General features: G+C 35.8%; 1 protein-coding gene across 7 annotated transcripts in view; it reads right to left on the bottom strand.

Annotated features, from left to right (window-relative positions):
• ZC3H13 (zinc finger CCCH-type containing 13) overlaps window positions 1-27,144 on the bottom strand; it is a 101,747-nt gene that overhangs the window by 8,143 nt on the left and 66,460 nt on the right. For 2 of the 7 annotated variants that reach the window (XM_047723471.1, XM_047723472.1), the window contains exons 10-18: window positions 25,882-26,346; window positions 18,629-18,820; window positions 14,483-14,566; window positions 13,578-14,133; window positions 10,225-10,328; window positions 8,687-9,880; window positions 7,262-7,783; window positions 4,510-4,662; window positions 3,259-3,459 (exon numbers count right to left, since the gene is read on the bottom strand). In XM_047723471.1, coding sequence (XP_047579427.1) covers window positions 3,259-3,459; window positions 4,510-4,662; window positions 7,262-7,783; window positions 8,687-9,880; window positions 10,225-10,328; window positions 13,578-14,133; window positions 14,483-14,566; window positions 18,629-18,820; window positions 25,882-26,346 — 3,471 coding nt within the window. The remainder of the gene's footprint in view (window positions 1-3,258; window positions 3,460-4,509; window positions 4,663-7,261; window positions 7,784-8,686; window positions 9,881-10,224; window positions 10,329-13,577; window positions 14,134-14,482; window positions 14,567-18,628; window positions 18,821-25,881; window positions 26,347-27,144) is intronic. The other 5 variants (XM_047723473.1, XM_047723475.1, XM_047723478.1 and 2 more) reach the window with 5 other exon arrangements.

Below are 27,144 nucleotides of genomic sequence, written 5' to 3'. Positions count from 1 at the left end.
GAATTATTGTATTGCTATATTGTACACCTGAAACACAGTGCCAACCATACTTCAAAAATTTAAAAGGCACTATATTCTCTGAAAGATCTTAAACATGTAGTTATGTTGCTAGTCTTAAACAAAAGTAAATATTCAGATAGCCTCTTTAAGAGGTAAGACACGTAGCCTTAGGGAGAAAGAATTTAAGACTTTGATTGCTGTTCATGACTGGAAAAAAAAGTTCAAATTAGAAAGTGGAGTTAAATTCAGTATACTGCTTACCCCTGACTATTATGTAAAGTTCTAGATTACATTTTATGACTTTATTATAGCAATATTCAAATGCAGTAATACATTTTGTGACCTCTTAAAAAAAAATCAGGAAAGTGATAAGATGTTAGACAACCCGCAAATTTTATCCCAGATTTGTCACTATAAAAACAACGCATTAAAATCAGTCATAACATGCCAAGATGGGGAGAAAACACTTAAATATCTCCTTAGCTTTAATGGAAAATAAAGAGGTTGGGTTAAAATAGACAAAAAATCAAAATAACAGAATAGGGCCAGTCAGGAATCCAAATATATATATAACAGAGTAGAAATTTCAAAGCTAGCATTCTATAAGCTAGCCAGAAGTACCAAAAGGTACTAGATACCACTTATATGACATGATCAAATACGTTACTGTTACAGTCCACAAAGGAAAACAGTAACACCTAGTAAAAACAAAGTAGACATATTTAAGAATGAATGGAATTGCATATTTCACTTTCATTTCCTGAACCACAAAGTATAGTGAGAATAGATAATTAACAAGTTAGTCTCACCTAATATATCTAGTCAGTAGGTACAGAATATAAGAAAAGGGTAATAAATATAAAGAAAAAACTCAAAACCAGTTTGCAAATGTTGGTGTCTACCAGAATTAACTGAGGAGCTTTCTATAATACAGTACCAGGGTTCTACCACTGTATCTATAGAACGTCCAATTGGACCAGCATACCTAAGTGGAAAAAAGCCGTTACTCAGGTGAATCAGACATAAAACATACTGAGCCAATCAACAAGAATCACAAAAAACCCCCCCAAACCCCAAAATATTAACTACCCTTCCATTATAATGTAGAAGAAATGTGCACGGAGCCCATTTTCTTCCTTAGAAACTAGTCACTATGACAAATTTCTTTTTGTTGAAATCCTTATTTTCTGCTTTTAAAACAATACAAAACACACACTTGCACATGTCTTTAGAAAGTCCAACATGGTTAAACTTCCAGTTTCTTCATGGTTTTCATTGTACTTTTTTTTTTTTTTTAATTAAGTCTTCACCCAACATGGGGCTTGAACTCATGACCTTAAGAATCAAGAGTTGCAGGCTCTACCAACCAGGCCAACCAGGCGCCTGTAACTGTTTTTAATCTATCACACTGTACATAGAAAACCTAGACAAAAGCAACTTAAATTTCAGTATTCATGTAAAGTTTTCGGTCTTCAACCTTAGAATTTTTTTCAAAATTACATATGATGTAGGGATATACTTTCTTCAGTATTGGGGTACTGAAACAGACTAAATGGGATAGAAAAAAATCAGTTATCAATTATTTTACAAATACCTATTAAATACCTACTGTGTGTCGGGTACTCTTCTAGGCAATAGCATAATTAGAATGTCTAAAATCATTAGACAAAGGATACAGCAGTAAACAAAGTCCCATCCCTTAGGACACTTCTATTCAGCATCATGTACCAATTCTCTCATTCTCTAATAAAGCTATCACAGCAAAAAATAGGAGATCTGACTGATAAGCAACAACTAATGTATGTCATCAAGTTAGGGCCAAACTACATTTCTATAGTTAGCAAAGTCATAGGAGCAAATAGCTTCAGAGGTGGGTAAGACCTTAGGGGTTTCGTTCCATCATTTTATACCCACAGGAGTTACCTACTTAAGGTCACAGAGCCAACCAAACAAGGCAGAAAGAAGGGGGCAGGAACCCAAGAGTTTGGTCATTTGTCAAGTTAATATACATTCACAATTATAATTTGTTTCATATACATACATTCTGTGTTCACTGGGACAGGTCAAAATAAAGTGTTTCACAACTTATGCTAACAATCGGGAAAAAAAAAAACCCATGAAACAAAACATTTTCAATTTTATATTAGGAAAAAGCTTAATTTTTAAAATTATTTTACTTTCACAAACATGATATAAAATTAAATGCTGCTTTGCTGTTTTTCTCCTTTCCTTCTTTTTACCACCCAGTCATCCCCCTCCTATTAATTATTGATAAGGTAGGAACCAGATAAAACAGAAAAAAATGGTAGAACAGTGAAAAGTTGTTGCCATAAGGTCTAAAATCAATAAGATATTTTCAAAAGAAATAGTAACAGTCAATATATATTGAGTGTCACTACATAACAGGAATTGTTCCAAGTATTTTCCTTATAATACCTCTTTTTGTTCCTCCTAATGATCTTATGAAGCTGATGGTCTAATTATTCCCAGCATACAAATGGTGACACTAACACGTAGCGATTAAATAATAGCTAATCAGTGGTGAGCCTAGTGAGGAATCCAGACCATCTGGCCTAGATACCACATTCTAAGTTTTTAATTCCTTTGCTAAAGGCTCAACCTACACATTTGCATTTGGGTAGAACTCTGCATTTCCTAAAGGAAAAGGGTGCCAAGACACCCAACTTACTTAGATACGAAAAATATCTATTCCATTCTTCCGGGCTCTGCTTTGTTTAGTTTTGGGAACACCACTGAGGGCTCTGACATTTGAACTTAGCTGTTAAAAAAGTAATTATGGTAAGAAAGATCAATTGGGCTATTTTCGTAACTTTTCTGTGGGTTTTAATTTTCATGGTCAAAATTGCTTTTTAAAATTTCAAAGAAGAGGGGCATGTGGGTGGCTCAGTGGGTTAAAGCCTCTGCCTTCAGCTCAGGTCATGAACCCAGGGTCTTGGGATCGAGCCCCGCGTCGGGATCTCTGCTCAGCGGGGAGCCTGCTTCCCTTCCTCTCTCTGTCTGCCTCTCTGCCTACTTGTGATCTTTCTCTGTCAAATAAATAAATAAAATCTTTAAAAAAATTTTTTTCAAAGAAGATTTAAATAAAGAACATAAGTGAATCCTCAAACAAAAGAAAACACGAAACAAAAAAACCCAGTTCCTATATGGTAAGTGCTGCATGAGAACAGAACAGCACCCTTTGCAAAGGCACTTAATTAACAGTTACAGCAGACACTGCACAAAATAAAATGGAATTACCTTTGGGTTTTTCTAAAAGTCTCTGACATGTTTCTTTGACTTTGGTGAAGAGTTCAGAACCTGCCAACTTCTTAGAAATCCCAACTCTTAGCATAACAGCTGCAGGTGTGAATTTTAACAATGCAGCCCCAGGCTCTCGTGGTTCTTTTGGATGCTTTGGCATAAGACCAGACCAATCCACATCTATCACATCTAATGGATCTGTAAAAAGTTAAGAAAAGGATTTTTTTTTTCCACACCAACATTCTTGTTATCTTTAGAGAAACAAAAATTGCAAAACACAGCATTAAATAAGTGCTTTGAACCAAAATGTCTTATTCTTAAAATGAAAGCTTTCCTATAAAGACAAATATTTAGAATCTAAGGACTTTACAATAAAAAAACCTCACCAAAAGAAAATAGGCAAGCAAACAAAAACTCAAACACATTCCTATAAATAACTCAGGCAGCGGCTATTAATACTGAACACAAATAATCCACCCACTGACAGGAACAACTGTGAAAAATTAACAAAGTAATATTCTATTTAGAAGTACCTAATGGCATATAATAAAAAAGGTAACAATCATACATACCTTCTACATTAGTAGGAAAAATTATGAAATATAAAAAATTAAGTCAAAATAAAAGTTTAATATTTTACATACCCGGACACAGCAAAGACCCTCATGATGACTTAAAAAAAAGTTAAAACAATCAGACTAATTGGGATATTCAACAGGAACATCAATGGGTGTTATTTCATGGTGTAGTCACTAGAATAAGCTCTGGCAATGCATAAAGTATATTATAAGGGAAAATAATTTGGTTCAGAAAACTGAGAGAGGTATACAGATACTGTTCAAATATAATTTCAACGATTGTAAATTTTTGAATGATTGTTTCAAAAATTGGCTTGTGAAACCACAATTTTGAAGTTCTGTACCATATGTCTACCACCTAGAACGTTGTTAGGCAATCAGTATTTGGTTAGATTCTAGGTCATGTAATATGAATCTTAACCTGTGGAATGGAATCTTAGAACTTTGCTATTTTAAATGGGACCCTTTCCAATTTATGGGCAATGTCTACTTAAAAATGAGCAGACTATATGGACTATAATTTTCATTTTATTGGCCTTTCAGTCTTAAACATAAAGGGAAAAATTCCAACTGCCTTTCATTAATTCACACAGCATGAAAGGGAGCAAAAACTACCTTAAAAATTATCTGACTTATGATATTATGTTCAACCACACTTATAAATGATTACCTGGCATCTTCTCCTCATCCTGTTGGTCTTCCCTCTTTTCAGCATCACCTGCCAGAATTTCATCTAGCTCATCATCGCTGATTGGCTCATATCCTTCTCCAGCACCAGATCCTAATGAATGTGCATCATCTAACTTGGATTCGTCATCTCCTGCTTTGGAAAGATCAATTTCTTGTCAAAGAGCACATCTAAGGGACATCTAAGTGAAACCAAAGAGGAAACACTAAAAATACCTCAAAAGTTTTTTTTCCTTAGAAAACTACATTTCTTAATTATTTAAAATACTTGACAATTCAAAAAGAAAAAAACTGAAATTTAATGGCAAGAACACAGTATTAACAGCAATATCGAAACAAGTTATAAGATTACAATTAAGATATGACATAAGGTACCACTAACTTATTAATGTTGCTTGCATGTGTCAATTTCTTATAAACTTCAAGTAAATCCAAATTTACTAACTTCAAAAGGATGCAATAATTTCTTTACCTATATAAGCTCATTAACTCAAAAGACTTGCAGACCTGTTCATAGCATTTAGCTGATGATACGAAGATCTTTACAGCAGTGAGGTAAAAATTTAAAAGTGTCATTAATCTTCTCCCTACCTCCCCATTCATCTTCCTTATTCCAACACAATTTTAAAAAGAATGCTGTAATATAATTTTAAAATATTTTGTTGGTACCACCAGCATTCATTTTATTTACCTTACTTATCTTTCTCAACCACATAAGCTAAGCTTTGTCACCTAGTGAGTTAGTTGTGAACTTAAAAACTTTCCTAAAACTACAGAGTATGCTTAATATTTCTAATCAGCAGTTACCCACATACTTTACTGAGTTTACAACACTAGTTTTCAAAATGCAACACTATGCTTCACAGGTATAAATCTGCAGCAAATAAAATACAGTAAACTATGAGATGTTTCTAGTCATCCCATAATTTTCTATTCTATTAAATTCTTTAATAATCTCCTTATGCCTCCACCAATTTGCTTTTAAGGTAACCAACTTTAATGAGTTCATTATAGAAATATATGTCTAAACATATATGCAAATAACATTTTTATTTTTTCAAGTTTATCCAACTCATTTTCCTACTATAGATGAATAAAACTTTTTATCTCACATTAGGTAATTCACCTATAAATTTTTATGCTATGTTATCTGTGATCATAACCAGTGAATGATATGATGTATCTTAGGGATGAGGGGCACTGACTCCAATCACAAGAGAGCTATTATAATGATTAGTTCAATTATATTCAATTATACCCCAAGGTTGTACCTCCATTAGTGCCATCACGATTTGAGGCTATTTATACTCAAAATTGAGATGGAACTGTAATGTGAAGAACACTGAGATAAAAATGTTTCTGTTAGGGAGAAAAAGTATCTAACAGATGGTGTACTGGAATATATCTAATCAGTTAACCAAGAAATGGTAAAGATGTTTACAGTTCCAAAAGAATAGGAATTTTACTCTGGGCCCAATGTTACAATATGGCAAATGAACAGTAAAATATTGCCACTTACATACAAGTATCTCATAATTTCTTGAGGGATTGAAATGGAGAGGTTTTATCAGAACAGTATATGCACTGGTACCAGAACTGGACAATCCAAGGAGACAGAAGTTCTAGGAGAATTCCCAGGGGAGTCATTACTATTGTTAAGCCAGCTTATAATTCACCAATGAATAAGATGTGGGTATGTATGCACAGGCAGTACATATTTTTATTCATCAACCATTTACTGTGTCCTTGCTACAGTCTTGATGATAAAGAAATGAAAAGCTCTGGGTCCCTAACAAAGGCATACAGTATAGTGGGGGAGAAAACCATAGAAAAATTACTGTAATACAGTGTGGGGATGCTATAAAAGCAATACAGACCAGATGCTCTGAAAAACCCCCAGAGCAGAGAAGGCTTCACAGAGGAAATGACACACAGACTGGGAGCTGATGTCTGAGTAAAAGAAGATAAAAGGGCAAATGTCTACCAGACAATGGGAAGAGAGGGGACAAAGATGGCTGGAGTGTAGTGCCTTCAGAGAATTCAGAGGTGTGAGTCAGTCTGTAGTGCAGTCTGGGGCTACAGGAGGAGTAGGGCAGTGGAGAATGATGTTCCCCACCGCTGAGGCTGGCTCTGAGTGGGTCAGATCGGAAATGCAGCTTTGGGGAATGCGTACAGTTTCATGTATTTGTTCTCAACTGCCCTGGAAAACAGGATCATTAATAGTTATTTAGTCCATCTCTGAACCAAGAAATAACTTCTGTTTGTGATTTTTTTAAGCATCTAAGAAAAGGAGTTGATAACTATTTTTTTAACACCTCCAGAAACCACATTTAAGTTTCTTTTATTTCATATAGGCTAATTTGAACCAAGTCTATCCTGACAGTACCAATCAGGGGAATGCATTTTTGAATATCACAGGGCTTTTCCTTATGCATATCAGCAGAACACTTTTTTTTTTTTTTTAAAGATTTTATTTATTTATTTGACAGAGAGAGAGATCACAAGTAGGCAGAGAGGCAGGCAGAGAGAGGGAAACAGGCTCTCCTCCGAGCAGAGAGCCCGATGCAGGACTCGATCCCAGGACCCTGAGATCATGACCCGAGCAGAAGGCAGCGGCTTAACCCGCTGAGCCACCTGGGCACCCAGCAGAACACCTTCTTAAGAAAATATTTTGTTTCCTATATAAATGGAAAAGGAACGGAGCAGGGTAACAGACAAAAATGTGTGGCACTCACCTTCCACACTCTCAGTTCTCTCAGCTTTGTTTATATCTTCAAATCCCTGCACAGATCCTAGATCTTTATCCATTTTTTCCTTATCCGAAGCAAGAGAATCTCGCGAAGTGCCTTCTAGGTCTCTTTCATGTTCACTTTCCAGTTTTACTTCACTGCGTTTAACAGACTCTATTTGGGAAGAACTCTCAAAAGTTCTGTCTCTGTCTCTGTCCCTGTCCCTTTCCACAGAATCAGGAATTAGTCTCTCTCTTTCCCTGTCCAAATCTCTCCTTTTGTCTCGCTCTCTCTCTCGTTCCCGCAATCTATCTCGATCCCTGTTCCGTGGCCAATCTTTATCAGCATCTCGGTCCCATTCTCTCTGTCTTGTATCTCTCCTCTCTCTTTCCCGCTCTCTATCATGCTCATACCGATCACGTTCTTGAAGCCTATCTCTGCTATCAAACGACCCGGATCTTGAATGGACCTGTCGATCCGATTCAGGAGAACTTCTTCTCGAACTATGGCTCCTTGAGTCCTGGCGATCTAAAATAAATATACAAAGAGTTAACATATGAGAAGATAAACCACGCTTCATTGTTGCTACACTTGTGGTGAGCAAAGCGTAAGTCAAATCACTGTGTTATATACAACACCTCCAACTAATGCAACATTCTATGTCCACCGTACTTCAAAAGGAAGAAAATGCTTCATATCTTAGGGTCCTTTAAAGCTTACAATTTGAGTTGGGGGCACCAGGTGGTGGGTATTGTAGAGGGCATGGATTGCATGGAGCACTGGGTGTGGTGCAAAAATAATGAATACTGTTATGCTGAAAAAATAAAAAAATTAATTAAAATTATAGATATAAAAAAAAAGCTTACAATTTGATACTTCTCCATTTCCAATTATACACAGAACTCATTTTAAGGAAAAATTGATCTCTCTCCATTAAAGTGCTAATTAAATATGTAAAAGACAAGGAAACACGTTTATTTCCACTATAACCACAAAATATCTTCTAAGAAATATATGCGTAAAATGGGTCAGCATTAACAGAACTGATCACTTCATTATTGATCTCTTCCTATATCCTACCTTATTTTCTGGGGTCAAAAGAAAAAGCACTGGCTGTAGGAAGAAGAGCAGGAAGGTTAAAATTTTAGGCATCAATAAGGGACCTGAATACATAAGCCCTTCCACCAAGATATACTTACTAACATCTTGATGTTAAACTGATGGGCGTCACTCAAAGTATCTCTTTTATAACGCTGGTATTAAATGGTAACATTTTGGTGGCATGCTTAAGCTTTTAAGCTCCTTAAACTTTAAGGCACTGTGTATCGTAACCAATTTCGCATTTACTTTATAATCTGCATAAAATATAAAATTGTATGTAATATACTAAGACAGGAAACACTTGGCTAGATTATAATTCAATTTTATTACCTGAAGAAGTACTTCGACTGGGTTCTCCACGCTTTAACTGATCAATCCTAGATTTTCTCTCTCCTGTGATTTCCAGACTTTTTGTTTTCTCTCTATCTCTTGAGCCACTATGCAGTACCCTCTTTCGACCACTCTGGTCATCTCCACTTCGATGGGCAGAATCATTGGATGGGGAACGGAGACGACTAGACGTATGGCTACGATTACTCCGATTGCTCCCAAGGCTGCTACTCCTCTTCTGATCCACTGGCTTGCGATGTGGCGCATCTTCTATAGTGACGTGAGGTGCCTCTACTTTTTCTGCTCGTGTTCTATGGCATTTTCTATGTGAGTCTTCGTTGGCGGTACTGGGTGTGGCAGAGGCAGCAACGGCGGTGGCGGATGCACTGAAGGTGGTGGCAGCAGATGTGGAGAGAGTAGCAGGGGCTGTGGTACTGGCCGCAGTGGCTACAGGAGGAGGAGGAGGAGGAAGAGAAGACGGAGAAGGCGTCCTTCCAGGAGTAGGAGCCCTGGCAGCGTGCTCCGGTTCTGCTCCCTCGGCACGGTCAGGTACGTCCTCATCAGACCAGTCACTGAATGCTGTATCTTCTTTTTTCTGAGAATCCTCTAGACTGCCATCCTTACCATTGGAAATTTCAACCAGTTCCTCTCTGGTTGTTATAGGGGGAGTCCGTGGGCCTCTCTTCTTCTTATTCTGCAGTACTGCTTCTTCATCAGAAATATCAGAATCGCCTTTGGATTTTTTACGTTTTTTTTCAATACTTTTCTTCTTCTGTCCTTTTTTTGGTGAAAATACCTGACCATCTTCAGATGCTGTCTCTGCGTTACCCCTCTCTATCCCAACATCATCCTCTTTCTTTTTCTTAATAGGTTTCTTTTGAATTTTTGCTTTTTTCTTGTTCTCATCATGAGCTCGATCAGATATGTCTCGATCATCAGATAGGTGGTGTCCCATCATGTCTTGTGCACGAGTTCTTGAACTTTCCATAATTTCTGTCTGTTCTCTTTGCTTATCTACAGAAGAAACTTTCTCTTTGAGCTCTTGCTCTTCATAGCGCCTTGAACTCTCTTTTCTTTCTAGTTTACGATCTTCCTCTTTCCATCTACCCTGCCTGTCTTCTGTAAGGTGTGATGGACTGAGAGAACGAGACTCTTGAGGTCGTACAACCTGGCTCAAGAGTCTATGTTTTTCATCTATACAAAAAGATGAAAGTAATCACACTTTCACCAGGTAAACAACATGGCATGTTACACAGAAATAATAATAACCCAACCTCTCATTTTTCATTTTAAAACTTTAAAAGTGGCAATAATTTCACTCACAACAGGGTTTTATTACAAATAGTAGGAGATGACAGTGCCAGTACAATACAGGAACTGTATTTCTAGCATATACTTTAGTCATATGAGATATTCAGAGGCAGCAGAGCAAGAAAAATTTTAAATCTTACTTCATCATTTTCTACTAATGCCAAAGAATGGTCTCATGGTTATAAAAGAAAATGGGTATAGAAACACAGAAAATAGATTCTGCTTACTTTTATCATCTCCGCTGTTGTACGCATCACTATCGGGAGAATGCTCTCGCCGGCGCTTAGGTGATTGACGAGGGCTAGGACTTCCTTCATTTCTATAACGTTTCCTAAGTTGAACAAATATAATTTATAAACCTCCAGGGGATAAAAAAGTGATTTTTTTACTAGTATTATGTCTTTACTATAACTAGAATATAAAATTGTGAGGGCAATATTGTCAGAGCTATATCATACAAAAGGTATTCAGCATCTTTAATAAAATTCTTCACTTCATTTGTTAAGACACACAATTGTGGACTTAAAATACATGGCAATAGGTCTTTCTTCATTAAATCACCAGATTTAATTACTACAAGATGGTAACATACAACAGAGGCATTAATAATATACTAATGCACCCTTGACTAAAACTTACTCATTAATTTTAATTTTTATGATAAAGAAATATTTTATGTTGGGAAGCCAAATGAGAAAATTTAGTATTTGCTTTAGAGTCAAAAAAGACATGAATTTAAGTTAGTTATATCATACACCCAGTGTCCGTCATGTTGTGGGTATACTGGAAAAATTGGTTCCTTCCCTCTTCTTAGAACAAAAATCACTTGCTTGGTGGCAAGTTAATAAAATAATTCATATGTTCACTATGTTTCTAGGCCTTTAGGTTAAACATTAAATGACTAGTCATTAATATCTCTGGTACTTAAATTATTCTAGTGTTTTCCTATTTATTCATTAAATTTTGGCCAGTTTTTTATTAACTTTGTTTATAAATACTATGGTTAAAAGTGGCAAAAACACTGCAGTACACCTATCTCCTTGACAGCTCATTTACACAGATGAGTAACCAGGTGGGAAAAGGGAGATTAGTATGACAACTTACAGGCACAAGCTCATACAATTATCTATCTGAAACTCATCATCATTATCTCTCCATTCTTTGAATCTCGGCTGGCCCACTGACTTGCTATGACAAGAGCATTGTGGTGAAAGAACACTGTGTAAGTTTGGAAAGTCAGGACTCAAGAGGCAACCAGACTTCTGCTTTTGCCCTCTGAGTATATGTCCATCATTATATGCAGAGTTTAGACTACTGGAGGATGAAAGGTCATGTGGAGGAGAAAAAGAGATGCCCTAACCTAACAGCCAGTACCAAGACATAAGACTGGGGCCATTTTGGGTCATCCAGACCCAGCTGAACTACCAGACTGACTGGAAACATGAGTGATCCCAAGTAAGATCAGCAGAAGCACTCTGCTGAGCCCAGCCAAAAATGTTAATCTATATGATTATGAGCGGGTAAACTGTTGTTGCTTTAAACTACTAACTTTCTGTGTGGTTTGATACACAGCAAGAGATAACTGATATATGAGAATAAAGTGAATAATTAAAATGTACAAAAAAGAACTTTAACTTCAAGGAAATAGCTATAGAAACAAAATTAAGAGTAAAATAAATAGTATGGCAATTCAGCAAATAAAACCTATATAATAGTGATTAAAGAAGTTCTGGATAAATTCAACTACTGAGATGACAATATAATTTTTTTTAAAGATTTTATTTATTTGACAGATCAATAAGTAAGAGATCACAAGTAGGCAGAGAGGCAGGCAGAGAGAGAGGGAAACAGACTCCCAGCTGAGCAGAGAGCTGGATGTGGGGCTCAATCCCAGGATGCTAGGATCATGACCTGAGCTGAAGGCAGAGGCCTTAACCCACTGAGCCACCCAGGCACCCTTGAGATGACAATATAATTGATAAAAATATCAAGATACTAGTCTCAGATAACTAGTTATTGTTATAGAACTGTTTGACTCCCAAGTTTCTGGGGTCCTTGTAATGTTTGGATTGTCCAGTGGCAAAGAACCAGAGCAAACTTTTCACTGTAAGTAGAGATCAGAATCACGAAAAAATGAAATCAAAGCACAGGCCTGGAAAATAATAGTAAGTAACAAAGACTTCAGAATTTCGATCTTAGCTTAAGGACCTGGTCAGAGAAGAGAAATAATATGTATTGTGTGCCTACATGTTAAGGGTACTAGCTGAATTTAATGTTAATGTAAGATTTTTTTTTTAAAACATGGGGAAAGGGAAGCCAGGGGGTGAACTATAGAAAACCCTGGCTGCAGAATTAAGGGAAGCCAAGATCTAACAGAAGAAGCCTCCACTTCTGTGCTATGTTCTTTGTCTATAACCATAATTTCCAATAGCAATGATGAAAAAAACTTAAAGCAGGGAGCTGTATTCACCATGATTCGAATGAGCTAGAGGCAGAAGCAATGGATATACAAATTATTTGTTTGTTTTAGCAAACTTAAAAAAAAAAAGGGCAGTTAACTCCAACGAAGTTGGCTTTATGTCCATAAAACCTCAAAATTGACAAAAGAGTCCAAAATTCTCATGGCTACGGTGAATGACTTAGCTCCCTTGTCTACTCCTCAATTAATGAGAGCCCCAACATACAGAGAAGGCTGTGAAGATGATAGGCATACACTCAAGCCATCTTAGCCATCATTTGGAGAAAACCTTTCTGAAACTGGAACTCACACAGAAGAAAACAGTGGAGAGATGGAGAGACAGCATTCCTAATACTTTGTTTGAAAGTCTGAATACAGTCACATCAGAACAAATGAACACCGACCATGGACTTCCCAGATACCCGAGCAAATAAATTCCTTTTGTCTAAAAAAAAAAAAAAAAAAAAAAAAAAAAAAAAAGACAAGTGGGGAAAAAAGAAAAGAGAAACTGTCCTCAGATATTTGCAATAATAACACCACATCTTATCCCAATAACGTACTATAACTCCATAGCTCAAGAGAGGACAACTCCTCTCTCTCATCTTCTAGCCTTGTAGTGGTTGTAGGGCTTCCTTCAGTTTTAAGACACTGTGAATGCTTCCAGGGCTGGGGGTAATGACTCCAGACTTGTAAGTACACAAAACTCATGAAGGATTATTAGGAATAGCATAGGTGATAACTCTTGGTGACTGGTCAACTCCATGAACTAGTTATAAAGCGGATATGATAAGGTGTAGTTTATTGGTTCTATAACTTATAGTTGGATTCCTTAACAAATCTATAGAAGCTGAGTAAGCCAATACTCATCAAAAATGGCACAGTAAGTAAGAATGATTAATTATATCCATGGCTACAGAAATAGGATGAGAAAGTGTTTCTTTTCCTAGAAAATTCAAAAGACTAAACACGAAATATATATAATAAAATTAAAATACAGGAAAATGTAGAGAGGAAAAAGAATTATTATCAGGACATTAGGGGTACACTAAAAAGCATTAAATGAAACTTTTTAACTCTTTACTGAAATGTAACTTTAAAAAACTGATTCATTCTCATTCTTACTTTGACTTTCTCTCTTCGTGTCCATCTCTGGGATTCCTGTCTTCTCTGGTATCTTCTCGCTTTTCTCGGCGGTCATCTCGTCCTTTATCTTTGTCTTCCCAATCCCTCTGACGCTCTCGTTCTTTATCCCTTTCTCTTGCTCTCTCTCGTTCCCGCTCTCGCTCTCGTTCCCTCTCCCGCTCTCTCTCTCTCTCCCGTTCTTCTCTCTCTCGCTCCCGCTCTTTTTCCCTATCTCGCTCCCTCTCTCTCTCCCTGTCTCGATCATGGTCACGATCTCGCTCTCTTTCACGGTCCCTCTCCTTTTCTCTTTCTCTTTCTCTCTCCCGCTCCCTAGCACGCTCTCTTTCCAGCTCTCTCTCCTTCTCTCTTTCCCGGTCCCGCTCACGCTCCCTCTCCCTCTCCCGTTCTCTGTCTCGCTCTCGCTCCCGCTCTCTTTCTCTGGCCCTTTCATCTCTTCTATCCTCCACTCTGTCTACTCTTCGTTCCTCTCTTCTTTCATCACGCTCAAGCTCGTCATTCCTTCCCTGATGTCGAATTGGTGAGCTTGGTCTTTGATCTACAATGAAAATCAAGTTTTGTCAGTGATTAATTTGACAGATAACCTATTGGTAAGACAATATGGCAAATCTTAAATTTTATCTGTGTATAGGGTCACACTGGCAGCAGATACAAATCAGGTACTATATTTACGTTTAAGTTAATCATCCAAATAATCACCCCTAGATGTTTACAAATTTTTTTTCTTAAAGGTAAGTTTTATTTGCCCTCTAACTAACATGTTTTCTGTTCCCCATCAACCCCCCTCCCACCTCCCACTGATCCACCTTTGATCTTTCTCTGCATGCTCCCTACCCTACCTCCAGCCCACTGCTCCAACCCCACTTTCTGCCATCTCTACCCTTCACCTCTGATCTTCTCTGTCCCCCCAGCAGGACCTGAGAACACTGGTGGCAAAGGATAGGGGCAGCAGGAGGTGTAGAACATAGGAGCTGAAGGAAAAAAAAAATTTCCCTCGTAAGTCACACCTCTAATTTCAGGCCAAAATATATACATATCAAAGTGCAGCTATTATGTGAGGAAAATATAGTAGAACAAAACATCTGTCAATAATTGTTGCTGCAATATCAATTTATCATAAACTAGAATATTAAGGGTACTGATGCTTAGCAATCTTGAAGTAATCAAATGTAAAGTGTTTCATACTAGTGATATATATTTATAATAAATTAAAAGTTTTATTTAATCATATAACTCATCACTCAGATGAAGAGCTGTTTTCTTAAAAATGTTAACTGATCATCTCATCACATTTTATATAAATATATTTTTTTCAATACATGAATCCTATAAACACAGCGAAAATGAATACATGCTGCCCAAATGCCCAGCTGAGGAGGAAATTAGTCTGGGACCAGAAAAATGTATAAAAAAGTGGGACTGACTTTTCCACAGAATTAACCATTTTTGAAAATAGTTCACTGTGGTAGGATCTAGGCTACTTATATGAGGTTTCTATTTCCATATTATGTAATAATGTTTATGGGTTAGTCATAAACCCATATTGTATGGGTTACAATATGGTCAATAGCTTTTCAAGTGGAATATCTAATACCAGCTTATTAAAAGCAGAATAACTTAAGGATGTTTCCAGGGAAGGGATCAATCATTATAGTAATTTGAATTTCCTATCTTATCACAGATGAAAAAGGCAAGACTTAATGCATATTTACTCTTTAGAGGTTACTTATCAATACAAAAGTTCATAGAATTTTAAAGCTAAAACAAAACAAAACAAAACAAAACCTTATCTGGCTGTTTCTTAAAAACACAGAAATTATGGTCCAGAAGTTGACTGGCCAAAGCCACAGAGATGGCAGATTTATTAGGACATTGGGACTAGAAGTCAGTTTCTCCTAAACCCTTTTTTATTTTTGCTGAAACCAACTTAAATTTAAAATGGTTCTATTGTTCACTTTTGATTCCCCAAATGCTACATATTTATGGTCTTAGATTGTCTGAGTTCCTGGTTGAGGGGTCATACTAATGTCACGATGATTACAGAACCTGAAATTCAATACTACAGCATGTAGTAATTCATACTTGAAATTTCTGATTACAGTCATGTCAGGGAATAAACTTTTTTACTCACACTTCTTATGACAGATAAAAATTCTATTTTCCCCAACCAAAAAGACAATGTCTCTTACTTCAAAGAAAATGGAGAGGATATAAGAACATCACTTTAATGTGTCTAAACTTTTTTTTCTATCTTTTCCCCAAAATATGTTCTTCAAAGATGCTTTTCTCTTCATATTATTTATCTTAATGAATGACATACCCATTCATGAAAGCTGGAGAGCTCTGAGCTATCCATCAATTTCACTCTCAAAATATTTCTTAATCCATTTCCCCTCTCCATCCCTATAGTTAGTATTCTTAACAGACTCTGATCACCTCTTCCTAGATGTCTATGTCATCAACAGTCTAACTGGTTAGTATCATTGTCTTCAGTCCTTCCCCAGACTTACTTATACTTTTTCCATGAAAACTCTATTTTTTCCAACTGCTTTTCCCTGCCTACAAGGCAACCAATCAAAACTTTTTAGCCTGGTTTATTAGACTATTTAGAACCTGGTCTATAGTCTCACCAGTCCTTTTTCCCAGTTTCTTTCCTTCCCTACCTGTTATGGCATACCTCTACTCCCAACACCATAACTCATTACTATTCTAAGCATATGTTTCTTTTAGTCCTGCGTGTCAGCACATGCTATCCCTTTTCCCTGCAAAGTGTTCTTCCACTGTTCCTTCTAGCAAACTCTTTAGGGAAGCTTTCCTGATCTCAGAACCCTGTCTGCTCCTCTGTCATCTCACAGAACTTTATACAGTAGTAACATCAATCACACTCCAATTGTCTCTGTGTATCCTAATCAGCCTGTTAAGAACTAAAGGGAAGACTGAAATTCCTGAGCACAGAACAAGGTGCTTGCGCACATCCCTACCTTCAACCTCTATCAATCTGCCTATTGCTCACCGTACTCTGGTCACACAGGCCTTCATCCAAACTCTAGGACATAGTATTTCTTATCTCAGAGAATTGGCACATACTCTTCCCTCTGCATGGAGTGTTTTTACCCCCAATCTTCACAATGCTAGTTTTTTCTCTTGCATTTATGCTTCTGCATAAATGTCATCTTTCAAATTTTTATACACAGTCTATCTAAAGAAGGTTCCTCTCTTATCCTTTATTTCTATCTGGGCAATTCTTTGTGTCCTTGATTGCACTGAACAGTCATTTCTCTTTTTGGGTGTTTAAGGGGAGGTATCTTCCCTCCCATTAAGTTCTATAAGCACAAGAACTACTGTACTTCAAGAACCTAGCAAAATGCATGAGAACTCAATAAACGAGGAATATATCAGTAACCTCAAATATATAGTTCTGTTTCAATCATACAACTGATATTTATTGAAGTAGTTATAGTAAAGTAAAACAGAAAGAGGACAGAACTTGCAGTCACAAGATCTGAGTTTGAATTCCAGCTCTGGAACTTACTTCTTTGTAACTGGAAAAATCACTATCCTTCTCCTAGCCCAAATCTCATTAAGTTATGAAATGTGAATTCTCTGGTCGTCATACCAACACTCACAGGGATATTATAAAGATAAAAGGATTTTAAAGGATATTTTATATATATATTCCCAGACTTAGTATCTTTTACTATATTAAGTCTGCTAATACATAAAAAGCAACTATCAAAGTTCCCAGAAACTTAATACACATATGGTTGAGAACTAAATACAAGACTGAAACCAAATGTTGCTACTGAATTCAGGAATAAGATGAAAAAGCCTGAGCTAGGATATCCAACTAGGAAAAAAAAGAGAGAGAGAGAGAGAGAGAGAGAGACGAGACATTAAAAAAGCACAGCATTACAAGGATAAAATGTTAGATTAAGGAGAGGTGAATCAGCGTTAGGTAAGATATAATTTCAGGTATCAACACACAACATATAAATTCCAGCCTCATTTGTAACTAAGGAAATCATACACATCTTTTAACACAAATCCATTAGGCTTACCCTACCAAACTCAACTCAACCAAGTCTAATCTCATCTACACTACTGAAGTACCTGGTGTCTTAGTGACTTCCTTCTCTCATTACTGCCCGTATCAACACACACAATATTACCTTCATAATTCCGCCCACTATGAAACATCATTATTCAATTTCCTACTCCGTCAAGTTTCGTACTATATTAATCTCAGCATTATAGCAAACCTTACTTCAGTAACCAGCCAAAGTTAGTAAGAGCTTCATAAGATCTTAAAGAGTTTAAAGGCCCTAATACAGATAGACAATAAAAGCTTGTTAAAGAAACTGCTTATAAACCCTTTTTAAATGACTTCGAGTAATCCTGCTTCAAAACTGATTTAAGAGAGTATATCTAACAGAGTAGAATCTAATACATTAACCAAAAATGTTTAGTTTAAGATACACAAGAATATAAAATTAGCTAAACTATTGTAAATTCTCAAGAAGGAACATGCATATAAAATGTTTCCTCAGATCACCTCCAACCCTACCATCATCAATTTTTTTTCCCTTTGTTCTTCTGACAGCTCTTATAAGACTCGGTATATTATCAAAGTTAGTGAGTGAGTGGCCAGGATACTCAGGTGGGAAAGCATCTCCTCAATCAGAAATGCCTAGAATGGGCACCCAAGCATCTACATTCCTTAAAGGGTTGTAAGCTATTTGGTTAAGGTGAGAGACATAAAGTAGGGCACGTAGGGTCTTGCAGTATACAAGTACTTACTACACCTCAGTACCCACCATGCTGCCAAACAGGTCCTTTGGTAGCTAGCTATTTACACATTCTCTCTTAAACTAAGTAAACAAGGAAGATTACATGAGTAAATATAATAGTTTCAAATGTATCAACAAGCAAAAGTATTAATGGATGTATTAAAAAGTAAACTAATAAATGGTTTTTAAAAGACAATTCTCCCAAACACTGTTGGCTATTATTGAATAATAAGCGATTTGACAAACCTCTCTCTCTGTTGTCGCGACGGTCTCTCTCTCCATGTCTTCTCTCAAAGGAAGAATCCCTTGCTTGGTCTCTGTTGTCTCTTTCAGGATATCTGTCTCTTTCAGGATAGCTACTCCGAGTTTCCCAGCTGTCATGATAGTTGCTACTACTACTGTGACTATCAATTTGAGAACCTCTTGTGCCTCGACTTCCTAAACAAAGGATATTCACACAAATGTTTAAACACATATACTTTATTACACAAGTTTCATCAGTCACAAACTTTCTTCCCAAAAAACACACAAATAAAGAAGGTGTGTTAGTGTTTCAAAGTATGGTAATCATTGTGGAAAAGAATATTAAATGTTGGATCAGAACACCCAAGTTGTCTAATGATGGGCTTGGGTAAGCTAAATCCCAGTTTTTTCCTATCAATAAAAAAAGTCTTAATGGAATCATAAAGCAAGAAGACTCATTTCAGTTAACCCAAACCCAACAAAACAAAAAATGAAAACTATCTGTTCATACCTAATTCACAGAAATATCATGAAAATAATGAAAAAGTGGATATATATTATGGCTTTGATTACAATTTATAGCAAAAACATTCCAATACAGAACCAAGGTACTTTGTGGACATTAAGTGGTGCCTGAAAATTTTCATTAAAAAATGTGGGAAATGAATGTTCATAGTAGCTTTATTTGTAAAAGCCAAAACCTGGAAAGTACCCAAATGTCTTTCAATGGTGAATGGTTAAACTGTGGTATCCCCCGACCGGGAAATACTACAAGGAACGAACCATTAATACATGTAACAACTTGGATGAACCTCAAGGAAATTATGCTGAGTGAAAAAGCCAATCTCAACAGGATATATATAGCATGGTTCCATTATGTAACATTTATGGAATAACAATTATAAGATGGAGGACATATTAGTGGTTGCCAGGGGTCAGGGACGAAAGAGGGGATTTGAGTGCAGCTACAAAGGGGTAACACAAGGAGTCCTGTGATACACAGCTGAACCCTGACTGTGGTAATGATAATCCAAATCTGCACAGCCACTATTGGAAAATAGTACAGCAGTTTCTCAAAAAAATGAAAAATAGAACCACAAAAGATTCAGTAATACCACTTCTGGGTATATATCCAAAGGAATTGAAATCAGGATCTGGAAGAGAGAGCCCATGTCACAGCAGTATTATTTAAAATAGCCAAGACACGGAGGCAACCCTCTGATAGATAAATGGATAAAGAAAATGTGGTATATACATATAACAGAATATTATTCATCCTTTAAAAAAAAAAAGGAAATCCTGCCATTTGAGACAACATAGCAACATAGATGAACCTGGAGGACATTATGTTGAGTGAGATAAGTCACACACAGAAAGACAAATACTATATGGTGCAACTTATATGTGGAATCTAAAATAGTCAAACTCTTAGAAATAGAGAATAGAACGGTTAACTGCCAAGGGCTGGAAGTAGAAGGAGATGGAGAGGTGTTAGTCAAAGGGTACAAAGTTTCAGTTGTAGAAGATGAATAAGACTTAGAGCTCTATAGTACAGTATAGTACCTATAGTACAGTATAGTGCCTACAGTTAATAATACGTCCTGGAAAGTAAAAAATTTGATAAGAGGGTAGATGTTATATTAAGCATTCTCATCACACACATACAAAATAGTAAAGAGAGAGCAAGAGGAAACTTGCTGGATATGGATATGTTAATGGCATAGATAGTAGTGATGGATTCATGAGCACATACTTATCTCTAAGCTGTATGTGCTTTTTGTATGTCAATCATATCTCAGTGAAATGGCTTAAAAAAATGCAGAGCTACACACACTCACAATACATAACAGGCTTTGAGCCTTCAAAGAATTAGAGAAGAATTCTAAATACTGTTAACAATGTATTTTAATAGTCAAAATATCTGTATAATTAAAGACCACAAGGAAGAAATTTAAAACATTTTTTTAAAAACTAGAAATGAGCTAGTTTTTTTTTTAGATTTTTTATTTTATTATTTATTTGACAGACAGAGATCACAAGTAGACAGAGAGGCAGGCAGAGAGAGAGGAAGGGAAGCAGGCTCCCTTCTGAGCAAAGAGCCCGATGTGGGGCTCGATCCCAGGACCCTGGGATCATGACCTGAGCCGAAGGCAGAGGCTTTAACCACTGAGCCAGGCGCCCCAGAAATGAGCTAAATATAACATCTAGGAACGAGTAAATTAAGTAATAGCTTAGATGCTGCTAAGAGATACTTAGGGGGGGAAAAAAAGAAAGAAAGAAAAGGGGAAAAAAAAAAAAGATATATCTGAGGAAATGACCCAGGAAACAAAAGAGAAAGAGAGATGAAAAATCTGAAAGTTAAGAATCAGAGAAGATACAATAAAAAGATTCAACATATGTCTAACCTATGCTGTTTAGAGTCACATTTAAAACAAAAAGATATAGCAAGGTGAAAAGGATGAAAAAGATACTTATCAAATACAAACCAGAAGAAATGTTAGTAAAATAACCTTCAAAACAAAAAGCACTATTAGCGATAAAGAGGGTCATTCTACAGTGGTAAAAGGAATAATCTGCCTTTATACCTAACAGCAAAGTCTTAAAATACTCAAAGCAAAAACTGATCAAATTACATGAAATCAACAAATTCACAGTAACAGTGGAAGATTTAACTCACTTCTCTGTAATGTCAGAAAAGGCAGACTAAAAATAATTATAGATTTGAAACCATGGTTAACAAGCTTGACATGAGACACCCTTTGCATCCAACTATTAAAAGCACACACAGAACATTTATGTAAATTTCTGAGCCACAGCTTAGAGTCTTGACAAATACAGATGTCAAAGAGTCGACTCTAAAGTCTTCTCTGACAACAATTAAAATTAAGGAAGGGGATTTATTTTAAAAAGTTATGATTGGAAATTTAAAGTCATATTTCTACCTAATTCATGAACCAAGGAAGAAATCATATTAAAACTTACAAAGTGTTTAGAATGGTTACTAATACAATTAGTATTAGTAATACAATTAGTAATTAATTTACAATTAGTAATTAATACAATTAGTAATACAATTAGTACACACATTTCACAACAAAGTAAAACTTAAGAGCAGAAATTAATAGAACAGAAGACATACAAGAGAATATAAACCAAAGATTAGTTATTTGAAAAGAGTCAAAACAGACACATCTCTGGCAAGATTGAGCAAGAAAAATAAGGGGATATAGTTATAGATATAAAAGAGATTTAAAAAAGCAAAATTTGGACCATCTTTGTATCAAAAATTTGAAAACAAATTTCCTGGAAAAATATAACACTGCTTTAAGAAAAAAAAATCTATAACTATTACAATAATCCAAATCTATTAACTCTTAATGAGAAAACTCAACTGATAGTAGAAGCTATAACCATCAGAAAAATAGGAAACGCTTAACAGACAAATGTTAAATTGTCAAAGAATAGATAACTAATCATATATAAATTGTTCTAGAGGAAAAAAGAAGCAACACTACCTAACACATTTTGTATGTCTAGTATAACTTTGATGCCCAAGCCAAACAAGAATAACATAAAAAATGAACTACGCAGTGGCATGCAGAATTGGTTCACAGTGGCCTGAAAGAGCCAATTGTGTGCATCTCTTCTCATGTCAGTAGCTGAAAATCTGATATGGCAAGAGTATTTATACCATGGAAACTGGCAAAAGTTAAAAGTTAGGACTTTTTCTGAAGAGTTCGTTGTTAAATATTTACCATTATGCCACTTATCTTATGTAATCTCAATTGAAAACACAGATGTTTCATTCAATATGACAGTTTAACCTAATCTAGAACTTTAAAAAAATGAAAAAAATTCCATTCATCTTAGAAATGCCAGGATAGTTCTAAATTTTTAAAGAAATATATAACATAAGTAGAAAGGTTAAAGAGACCAACTATGACCTTCTCAAGATACAGAAAAAATGGTCATGATAACAAGTTGTTAGCTAAGCTCGGGAAATTAGGGGACATCTGTAACACAATAAAAAAATCTGCTAAAAATCTACAAACATGCTGCTTAATGGTAAAAGGCCAAAAATAACACTTTAAAATCTGAAACAGAACAAAGAAGCCTATTTTTAAAATGCACTTACAGTCAACACTATATTGAAAGATCAGCAGGTTATTGACAGTAAGTAAATAACCAGAAAAGAAGAGTCAAATCTGTTCCCAGACATAAATGTTTAAGAGAATCCAATTAGATCTCCTACAAAAATACAGTGACATAATAATGTAAGATTATTATACAAGTATCCCAATTATCATTTCCATATACCAACAGTAAGTGGTAGAAAATAAAATACTTTAAAAAGATATTATTTAGTGACACACAGTTATTCACTAAGCACTGTTTAAAAACAGAGACTGGAATAATAGGGGAGGTGCTATAATTTATATGTTGATAGATGTGTATCTATCACATTGTATCACATTGTGATACACATGTGATACACAATGTGATACAATGTGATAGATACACATCTATCAATATATAATTTATAGCACCTCCCCTATCTGTGGCTTTGCTTTCTGTGATTTCAGCTACCCACGGTCAACTGGGGTCCAGAAACAGATGATTCTCCTCCTGACATATCTTCAGAAGATCAGCAGTAGCCTAATGTTACCTCATAATGCCTACATCATTCACTTTGCCTCATCTCATCACACAGGCATTTTATCATCTCACTTCATCATAAGAAGGGTAAGTACAGCACTAAATAAGATATTCTGAGAAAGACCACATTCACATAATTTTCACTATGGTATATTATCATTGTTTTATTTTATTATTAGTTACTGTTAATTTCTTACTATGCTTAATTTATAAATTAAACTTTATCATAGGTGTGTATGCACAGGAAAAGACCTAGTATATAGAGAGTTCAGTATTATTTGAGGTTTTAGGCATCCACCCAGCATCCTGGAACACAGCTCCTGTGGATAAGGAAGAACTACTGTATTAACTTCAGATTGTTCTAGCTACGTGCAAAAAGGTGTTCGTATTTTGATAGGGACTGCAAAACGAATAATCCAATTATGAAATGGGCAGAAGACATGAACAGACATTTCTCCCAAGAGGACATACAGATGGCCAACAGACATGAAAAGATGCTCAACATCACTCATCATCAGGGAAATACAAAATCAAAACTATAATGAGTTATCACCTGACACCTATCCAAAAGGCTAAAATTAACAACACAAGAAACAATTGGTGCTGGAAAAGATGTGGAGAAAGAGGAACCCTCCTATACTGTTGTGGTGGGAATGCAAACAGGTGTTTGCATTGTATACTTGGAGAATGGTATAGAGGTTCCTCAAAAAATTAAAAATAGAACTACCCTACAATATAATAATTGCACTACTAGGTATTTACCAAAGAATACAAAAATACTAATTTGAAGGGATACATGCACCCCTATATTTACAATGTAGCACTATCTACATTAGCCAAATTATGGTAATAGCCCAGGTGTCCAATGACTGATGAATGGGCAAAGAAAGTATGGTATACGTACACAATGGAATATTACTCAGCCACAAAAAGAATGAAATCTTGCCATTTGCAGTGACATGGATGGAGCTAGGGAGTATTTTGCTAAGCAAAATAAGTCAGTAAGAGAAAGACAACATATTTTCACTCATATATGGAATTTAAGAAATGAAACAAATGAGTAAAGTTAAAAAAAAAAAAAAGAGAGAGGCAAAGCAAGAAAGAGACTCTTACCTATACAAAACAAACTGAAGGGTACCAGAGGGGAGGTGGTGGGGGGATGGGTTAAATAGGTATTGGGGATTAAAAAGGGAACTTGTGATGGGCAATGGGTGTTGTATGCACATGCCAAATCACTACACTGTACATCTGAAACTAAGATTACACTGTATGTTAACTGGAATTTAAATAAAAGATCTTTTCAGTAATTCCTACAACGGACAATGTGCACCACAAAGAAGGGGATGGAGCTGCTTATCAAGTTCACTGATATGGAATGATCTCCAAGGTATTTTTTTAAGTGAAAACAGCAAGGTATAGAGTAATACACAGTTTAAAAAAATTATGTTTGTAAAACCAGATGGGGATTATGAGTAGACCTATAAACCTGCCTATGCAGAATATTTCTGGGAAGGATACAGACAAAATTGGCAAAGAAATGAATAAGGTCAGGAATAGAGGCAAGGCTTTTCACAATATATTCTTTCATACATTTGAAATTTTAAACCATGTAAATGCATTACTGAAAAGAAAGAAAAAAAAATTTTTTAAGTACCACTGACAAGAGCACAAAAAATGTTGGGCACCCAGTAATAAAATACATAAGACCTCAATAGAAAAAGTTATAAATTTATAAATTTAATGCATTTGAAATAAAAATCTAAGTTTTTCATAAAATTAAAAAAAAACAAACAAACCTCATTTTAAAAATGTATATGAAAAAGCAAAGGGCTAAAAAAAGCCAAGACAACTATGAAGGAGAAGGTAAGGAAAGCCTTCAGCTTCATATGGAGTTACAATATTGACCAAGATATACCAAAAGACCAATGGAAATAATGAAATGTTCAGAAATCTGCAGCAGTATTTCAGGGAAGGGCAGAAGAAAGGGGCGAGGAACACATGTCAAAACTAATTCAGTCCAAGCAGTTGGGAGGCAAATACAACATTTAGGTAGTAGGTAGTTACTGGGTATTGGTAAAGGCTTTTTAGGGGAAGAATACGTTAATGGTTCAAAATTCTGATGTGCAATTATCTGAAGTGGTTTGAAGAAAGCACAAGTATACTGAGGAATACACAGTCATTTCTGATACCACCAATTTTGAAAGCCCACCATTTTAATTCCACTTTAATAATCATTTTATCATATCTGTACCTGTTTAGTAGAAATCATTTCCTTTTGACTCTACTTTTTTGCCTGACAGGAATTTTCTTAGTGTTCCACACTAATCAAGAGGGTAGGCATAATTGGATATAATTTACCAGGGGATTTTAATCAGGACCCATTTATCTTCTGCTACTTTAGCAAATTCCTAAATCCTAGGAATTTAACAATTCTTATTTGGAATTTACAGGGAAGGCCAAAATTCAACTAATTGAAAATTACTTTGACAAAATGATAATGAATGTAAAAAAGAATATATTTAGAAAAGAAACCTTAAAAGATTTAATAATTTCTATATAAGCATATAAGATACAGTTCACTGACAAGTCAAAAACCTTACCCTTTTCAGGTAATTCTGGACCTCTCCCCCTACTTCTGCCCATCCGGTCATTCCTAATTTCACTTCGAGACTCATTTCTCGCATCATTCCTTATTTCAGTTCGAGAACTTTCTTCTCTCAAATGGTTTCTGCCATAACTTCGGGATTCTTCTTGATAGGCATCCTCCTTTCGATGAGTATCTCGACTTTCACGGTCCCTGTAGTCATGGGTATCACGAGCAGACCGAGAATCTCTGGGGTCACGGCTCTCTTTGTTATCTCTGCTATAATCTCTCATCTCCCTGGAGTCCCGAATGTCTCTGGAGTCCCTTAGTTCCCGTCGGTCTCTAGTATCTCTGGCATCTCTTCGATCCCGACCATCTCGAGGTTCTCTGTCATCTCTGTGGTCTCTAGAAGAGCTCTGATCTTGTTCATACTCTCGTTCTTCTCTTGTGTCCTTTTCTCTATCCCTTTTGCTTCTTGTCTCTGTAATGCAAGTTTGGAAATCAACTAGAATTCCTTTAACAAAATTTTGAGAAACCAGACAATACATGTACATATAGAGCTAAAAATTTTTTTTGAATGGTAATTCACGTTCTTTGCAGAAAATAAAAAAAAGAAAACGTGGGCAAATAAGAAAATTAAAACCACACATAAACTACAATTCCAAAGGTAATTTTTATTAACACTTGAATATGTTCTTGATTAGATAAACTTTGATTAGGATCTTCCCATACCCCAACTTATCCATACTTACCTTAAACAAATGAAACAAATAAATTGATCTCGTATCACTGATGGTTTATTTTTTAGAAATTACTTGTAGATCTAGAGGTACACAGTGACTTTAGCCATCTCTACCAAGGAAGGGGTCAAACTAGACTATCTGTGACTACTTCAAGTGTACTTAAAGTACTTAAGTGCGGCCTATAGTTAGTAAGCTGGCTGGCAAAGAGATGTTGCTACTCATCCTCTCTTTTGCTACTCACCCTCTCTTTTTCTTGAACTGTTTACTAAATCACTCTTGTCTCTAAAGTTTTCTCTCATTAAAGCATTTTCTAACGCTTCACAGAAAAATAAGAAAGGAACTTCAGTTTTAAAAAAGCTGAAATGAAACTCACTGATTATTTAATTCAACCTTGTCACCATCTAAATGAAGAAATTAAGAGGCCCAGAGCCTAAATGGCTTAGGCAACCCCACACCTAATGGAATTTGCAAAGAACATAAACTATTCTTTAGATATGCCTAGAACAGGCAGAAATTGATCACAACATAAATCTGAT

Source organism: Lutra lutra, chromosome 3, assembly GCF_902655055.1.
Source record: "Lutra lutra chromosome 3, mLutLut1.2, whole genome shotgun sequence".
Taxonomy (NCBI): Eukaryota; Metazoa; Chordata; class Mammalia; order Carnivora; family Mustelidae; genus Lutra; species Lutra lutra.
This window is presented reverse-complemented; position numbering and strand designations above follow the sequence as displayed.